Source organism: Halichoerus grypus, chromosome 2 (assembly GCF_964656455.1).
Source record: "Halichoerus grypus chromosome 2, mHalGry1.hap1.1, whole genome shotgun sequence".
Taxonomy (NCBI): Eukaryota; Metazoa; Chordata; class Mammalia; order Carnivora; family Phocidae; genus Halichoerus; species Halichoerus grypus.
This window is the reverse complement of record NC_135713.1, coordinates 203,286,191-203,292,934: the sequence shown is the minus strand read 5'-3', so window position 1 is coordinate 203,292,934 and position 6,744 is coordinate 203,286,191. Positions and strand designations below refer to the sequence as shown.

General features: G+C 55.3%; 1 protein-coding gene across 1 annotated transcript; it reads right to left on the bottom strand.

Moving 5' to 3' along the window:
- Nucleotides 1-170: 170 nt before the first annotated feature.
- OTOP3 (otopetrin 3) lies at nt 171-5,602 on the bottom strand. Its single transcript, XM_036088745.2, has 6 exons — nt 5,206-5,602; nt 4,980-5,116; nt 4,302-4,360; nt 3,905-4,023; nt 1,489-2,303; nt 171-385 (listed from the first exon to the last, which is right to left on the bottom strand). Exons 1-6 carry the CDS (start codon nt 5,600-5,602, stop codon nt 215-217), a joined length of 1,698 nt encoding a protein of 565 aa, XP_035944638.2. The 3' UTR covers nt 171-214.
- Nucleotides 5,603-6,744: the final 1,142 nt, after the last annotated feature.

The window sequence follows — 6,744 nt, the reverse complement described above, 5'->3', positions numbered from 1 at the left end:
CACGTCCCAGGCATGGGCATCAGAAGCTCAGTGTCCAGGGCCTGCCCTTGGTCTTGGGTTGCAGACGGTGCCCCCCACCTCAGTGAGGATCTGGGGAGGGGGAGGCTATGGGGAACCCAGTCTGGTCTAGGCGCCCCTCCTCAGAGGCCCTGGGCTACCTTCTCCCCAGCCTTGGCATTTTGGAGTTCTGCTGGGGGTTGGTCTTTGGGCAGCCTCAGGCCTCCAAGTAGACCTCCACCAGCCCCCCCACGGAGTGCATGCGGTAGAAGACCCCCAGAGGCAGGCCGAAGTTGACAATGGTGAACCACGTCCGGTAGCCATAGAAGTCCTGTTCCAGCCCGTTCTCAAACTCCGGGTGTATGCCAAATGCGGGCATCATCCACAGCTGGGGAGGAGAGGAGGGTGATGAGTAGGGGAGAGGGCTTTCCGTGCCCCAGGGGACTCCTCTCGCGGGGTGGGGGGCAGACCCTCACCCTAATATCCCCTCAGCCCTGGGCTTTCAAAGCCAGCTGTCCCCCCCACCCCATATCACAGCCACCTCCCCGGCTTCCCAGCCTGAACTCCAGGTGCACCATGAGGCCCCACTGCCACCAGCCATGGCCCAGCCTGCTCTATCAAGCTGGGCTCCCCTGTGCCCTGACCTCAACCACCTTCTTGACTCTCTCTGCTCCCTCCGCCCGGCCCTGTCTTCTGTCCAAATTCTGCCCCTTTCTCAAGACCCAGACTCAACCTTCGTGAGGCCTTCCTTGGCCCCTTGGGCCCGCACTTCCTTCTCTGAGCTCCTACTGCACTTTCGGGCCAGGTTATGGCGTGTGGTCTGCCTGTGGCGGGGGCTTCACCACCTGAGGTGTTTCCAGCGCGACGCACCTGGGTTGTGGTGTTCAAACATGCCCTCAGACCGCCCTGGTTGTCCCGGCGCTGCCACTGACAGGCTGTGGGACCACCTAAGCCTCGGTTTCCCCATCTGCCAAACAGAGGCAGTGATGGTGCCTAATGGGGCCTGCTGCACGGGGCTAGCGTGCCGAATCAGTGAGCTGCTGAGGGACAGCATGGAGAGGTGGACGTGCGACCTCAGTTGCCTCACACCCAGCACTCATCGTTAACTCCTCCCGCTAGAGAGTTTTTAGAAAACCAGGCACTTTATGATCTCTTCCTTTGGCCAAATTCAGTGGATGATCAATTATTTGGTGTCCCCGGTGTCTCTCCAACTAGAGGGTAAACTTGCTGAGGGTGGAAGTCTTACACGTTTGTTTGTAAAGAGCACTTAGCAACATGCATGGCACATTCGCTCATGCCAGGCACCTTGCAGGATGCTGGGGGGCCGCTGATCTCAAGCAGCATGGGGCTAGTTGGGAAGAGGCAGTTGTCCTTGACAATACAAGGGACAGGCCAGTTGCCCTTGGGATGGTCAACGCTCCGTGAATGCGCATGGCCAGCTCCGCCCCCCCGCCCCGCCCCCGCCCCGCCCCCCAGCTCCTCTCCACTCACCGTGATGTTGCAGAGGATGAGGAAGAGCGAGATCTCCTTGAGTGCCCGCCTCTTCCAGTTGAGGTGGCTGTAGGAGTGGATGTAGGCCAGCGAGGCCCGCCGCAGGTCCTGGCCCAGCTCCAGCAGGGAGCCCCGGCGGGGTGGCTCAGCCTCTGGCTTCTCCGCCAGGCCCTCGGGCGCCGTCTCCCAGAGCGGACGCCGGTGCAGGCCCTCGATGATGAAGAGGTTCTGAACGATGTGCTGCAGGATGAGCAGCAGGGAGTAGGCCAGGATGAGGCGGTCGAGCAGCTTATGGGGGCGAGTGGCCACGATGGCCACGATGGAAGAGTAGGCGATGCCCATCTGGCCCAGCGCGGCGCCCATCAGCAGCACCACGTCCAGGCTGCGGGTGGGGTTCTTGAGCGTGTCCAGCTCTCGTTCCTCCAGCCCGTGGATGGCCGTGCCCGCCAGGCATGCCAGGCTCATGGTGGGCAGCAGGGCTATGTAGAAGGCGTAGTAGAGGGTGAAGTACTGGCGTGCGATGGTGGGGCCACTGGCTTCGATCTGGAAGAGCACGAAGATGCACACGCCTGCCACCAGTGCCAGCAGGCCCAGCAGTGGCCCGAAGATGGCCCCGTGCAGGCGGAAGGGAGGGGTTTTGGGGCGGGCGCCTGTGTGGGGTGCCAGGCGGCGGCCCACATTCTTCCACATGACAAAGAGCACAGCGCAGCCGGTGAGGCAGTACTCGGTGCTGAAGGGGTAGAGCATCAGGTAGCCCTTCCGGAAGACCTCGCACACCGTGGCATTGAGACAGAGGCAGGTGTTGGTATCATTGCCTGGCAGGGGCAGGGCGGGAAGGGAGAGTCACTCAGGTGGGCCTTGCTTGGAGGAAACCAGCTGCACAAATCAGCCCCATCCCCCTGGAGTATGCCAGAGATGGATGGGACCCAGCCGCCCATTTTTACAGACATGGAAACTGAGGCCCAGAGATAGAAAATCAGAAATCACAGGATGGTCATTTCTTTGCAAAAGGATTCCAGGCTTCAGGCGCCAAGCTTTCCTAAAGCATTCAACACATGGTGTCTCTTTGGGGCCAAATGTCACCTCTACAGATCACTGTTCGGGCACAAGGGAGGATCTACAACTTTATAACCTGAACGTGCAGCAGCATGCACTGTGGGGTAATCAGGCATCTTGCCTCGCCATGAGGTGCCTTGCAAAGCACGCAGCATCACCTGTGGAACGCTGGTGCCCAGAGCGTTTAACTGGAATCTAATCAAGACTTTGGTCCGTACTTGCAGTTTGCAGGTAAAGCAGGGAAGAGGAGCACAAGTCAAATGACACCACTAGGCAGCCGCCTGACAAACCTCAATGCTATTAGGAAAACAGAGACTCAAGGGATGGAACAACCAAATGCATTGCGTGTTTGAACACACCATTGTAGAAGACACTTCATAGGCTGGTTGGAGAAAGTTGAATATAGATCGTTGGAGAGGATGGGGATGATGTTGAGGAATTCTGTTAGAAATTATAAGAGCATTGGGGTAGTGTAAGGAAATATACTTATTTTAAAGGGATGTGCACTAAAATGTTTTGAGATGAAATGCTGTGATCTCCATAATGTAATTCAGCAAAAAATTGAAATAAATATGGCAAAATGTTAATAATTATTACATCTAGGTGACAGGTGTATCCTCTTCTCTTACTCATCTGTATGTTCAAATTTTTTTTTAATAATAAAAGAATCGTGACGTCACTTGCCAAAAAAATTCTCTTTGCACAGCTCTTCTGAAAAATGTGTCTGAGTGTAAAGAATGTCCACAGTACACAGGCGGGTCATGACTTTGGCAGTGGGTGTGTAAATGCGTGAATGTGCTGGGAAGGCTTGGCTGTACACAGCTCAGGATGGTGATGCCACCTGGGGGGGGTGCTTTATACGTGCAGGTATGGCTGTGTCCCACATGTAGGGTTATGGGATACAGCCTCTAAGGGCAGAATGGACAGGTAGGGGATTGGGCACATGGAACTCTCTGAGTTCTTTCTGCCCTGAAATCTTCTGTCCCTCCTGATATGTCCAGGTATCTGCAATTGTGTTCGGAAGACACTCCTTTCAGTCCTGAAGCCTTTTTAGTTTCTTGCAAGTAAAATGCAAATACTAGGGGTGGGGCGCACACCTGGACTTAGCAGTGAATAGCTCAGCCAGGATTAGTGGCTACCTTGCTGATAGGGAGGCGGACGCCTGGAGCAGGGCTGTAGGGTGCTAGCACCCGATGGGACAGGCACAGAATGAGGGCAGGATGTCTACCAGTGTTTCGTTGTCATCTGGCCTCCAGAGTTTGCTCCCACTTTGGGAGGGAGTGTAGCGTGTGTGTGTGTGTGTGTGTGTGTGTGTGTGTGTGTGTGCATTCGGGGCTGGGGGATCATGTCTCCTCCGTACCTGAGAAGTTTTCCATGAGGGCGTTGAGCTCAGCCTCGATCTCGCGGTGCATGGAGTCGTTGGTGACAGCCAGAACCCACAGCAGCAGGTCTGTGGCCAGGGTCAGCATTAGGCCACACCTGGAAGAGGTGCCACACTCTCTGCTCACACAGCCTGGCCGGCTGCCCAGGTGCCCCGCCCTCATCATCACTGCCTTTGGGGTGACCACCCTTTCCCAAAGCCAGATCCCATCCGGCATGAGGACTACAGGGGAGGCAGCCCTAGGAGCCACCTGGAACCCCTTCCCAGACTAACCCATTACCCCAGGGACATCATGTCCAAAGAAGTTGTGAGAACAGGCACTAGTGGGGGACAGGGAGCTCCAGGAGTTGGAGGGAGAGAAGGTGCCCCGTCTTACCTAGTGAAATTGGTCTGGACCTGAACGCAGTCCTTACAGTGTTTCCAGAGCACCCAGGTCTGAAAGAGATGGGGCCTTGAGCCCAGGGGCTGGGGGTAGTGGTGGTAGAACCGTGGGGTGTGTGCCCCAATTGCGTGTGTGTATTTACAACAGACATGACAGTGAGGAAGTCTGGATTGGAATCCTGGCTCTGCTATTTCCTTGCTGGGTCATCTTGGGCCAGCGGCCGAATACTTCAGAGCCTCAGTCTCCTTGGCTCTAAAATGAAGCTAAAATGCCTACCCCTCAGGGGAATGCCTACTTACTGGGGAGATGGGAAGGATGATGCAAAGAAATGCCTAGCACAATGCTCAGGAGTGCAAGTAGTAGTAGTAAGTACCCCTTACTAAGAGTAGCTCTGTGTAACTGGGTGGGGGTTGGGGGGTGTAGATTTAGTTATATGCAGGTATGCACGGGCAGATGTATTTATACGTGTCTGCATTTCAGTGACACATTGGGTGTGCCGATGCAGTACACGTAGGTGTGCGTGGATGTGGGCACGTGGAGGCAGACATTAGTGGGGGGCTGTGGTATGTGTGTACCTCCCCCCGGGCCCTGTATGTATTTGCCTGTGTTTGGGTTTCTAGGCAAAGGTAGGGTGTGTGTGCACGAGGCATGGGGATGGGAGCCGTCTGTCACCTGGACGCCGATGAAGATCATCTCGATGACAGGGAAGATGAGTTCCAGCTGCGACTTGCAATGGATGTGGCTCGTGTCATAGCCCACCCGGAAGATGTTGAGGCAGATGGTGCAGCTGCCGAAGAGCACCAGGGAGCCTGGCCGGGCCAGGTGGCCGTTGGCACCTCCCCTGGACCTGGCTCTCCCTCCCCACCCCTCTCCATCCACCCAGTGGCTCAATACTCACCCCGCACCCAGACGGGTCCCGCGTGAGGGTCATGGTAGAGCACAGCGTGTGGGTGGCGGGCGGTGCAGGCGGCAAAGTAGAGGAGCCAGAGGAGGGACAGGGCCTTCAGTGTGGCCAGCAGGATCCACACATCGCCCAGCGTGACGGCCACGTTGTTGAAGATCATGCTGCAGATGAAGGCTCCACCCAGGAACACCACATTGAGGGCCAGGAGCGCCGAGAAGAGCTGCCCCGCCTTCTGGGCCTGCCTGTCCCTCCGCAACAGCAGGGAGAAATGCTGCACCAGCCAGGACTGCTGGCGGGGCGAGGCGGGAGCTCCTATTTTCTCGGTCCCCACGTCCATTTGGTTCCCCTCGGCCGGGGCTGCTCCAGTCTCCTGTGCTTCCAGGGAGGCCATGGATGGAGCCTGAGAAGGGGCTGGGGAGAGAGGGTCCTGGTGGGCTGCCAGGCTGTCCTGGCTTCAGTTAGGGAACTGCTGTGTGACCTAGGGCAAGCTATGCAACCTCCCTGGTCGGACATTGGAAATAACAGCAGCTGCCCTATCTACTTTACAGGACCTGAGGAGGTTCAAACAGACCAGGGGATATGGAAATTCTCTGTGCTCCAAATAAACATCGGGATTATTTTGATTGGCTGGAGGAATACCTCTCTCCCAACCCCCTGCAGGGCTATCCCACTTTCTGCCTCAGTGACTGATCTTGAGATGGAAAATAACGTCTGCCAAGGGAGCCAAGGGCATTTGCATCATGTCTGGATGCTGGACGTTTTCCAGGGTTGTGACTTTTCACCACGAGAAGGCAGCTCGTGTTCTGCTGATGTCTGGGAGGAATTTCCCTCCTGAAGGCAGGGAGAGCAAGTAGATGTCCTCTCTTGTTCTGACTCTGGTTAGTTGGGTAATGGTTGCCTAGCATGCTCTGTTGAGCAGGATCCTGAGGCTGAGTGTGGGCTTGGTGGGAAAGAATGTTGTCATTGAAATAATACCCTATTATGGGTATATATGGGCATATATAAAATTACCCATATAAAAGGTCTAGAAGACACCCACCAGCTTCACAACAGGAGTTTCTTCTGGGAAAGGGAGGAAGGTACTAGGGTTGGGAGTGGTTTAATGCTCTAGATTTTAAAAGCACATTGTTTATGTGATTAAAATTAATTTTATTTTATTTTATTTTTTTTTAAGATTTTTTATTTATTTATTTGAGAGAGAGAGAATGAGAGAGAGCAAGCACATGAGAGGGGGGAGGGTCAGAGGGAGAAGCAGACTCCCTGCCGAGCAGGGAGCCTGATGCGGGACTCAATCCTGGGACTCCAGGATCATGACCTGAGCCGAAGGCAGTCGCTTAACCAACTGAGCCACCCAGGCGCCCTAAAATTAATTTTAAAGCATATTACGGTTTAGGAGGGAAATTTCTGGGATTGATTCGCAATGTCTGCTGTGAACAAGGGACAGGTTGGGATCAGCATGCATGCTATGCCCCAGACTTGGACAGAACTGACTTCTATATGCACTATCCCCCCAACCCTGACTCCCGGATGACC

Excerpts from the sequence above, each read along its gene's own strand:
- OTOP3 (XM_036088745.2), bottom strand. The coding sequence starts at position 5,602 with ATGGCCTCCCTGGAAGCACAGGAGACTGGAGCAGCCCCGGCCGAGGGG. Across the intron at positions 5,117-5,205 it reads GGGACCCGTCTGGGTGCGGG|GCTCCCTGGTGCTCTTCGGC; the intron begins GTGAGTATTGAG and ends TGGCCCGGCCAG. Across the intron at positions 2,304-3,904 it reads CCTCATGGAAAACTTCTCAG|GCAATGATACCAACACCTGC; the intron begins GTACGGAGGAGA and ends TGCCCCTGCCAG.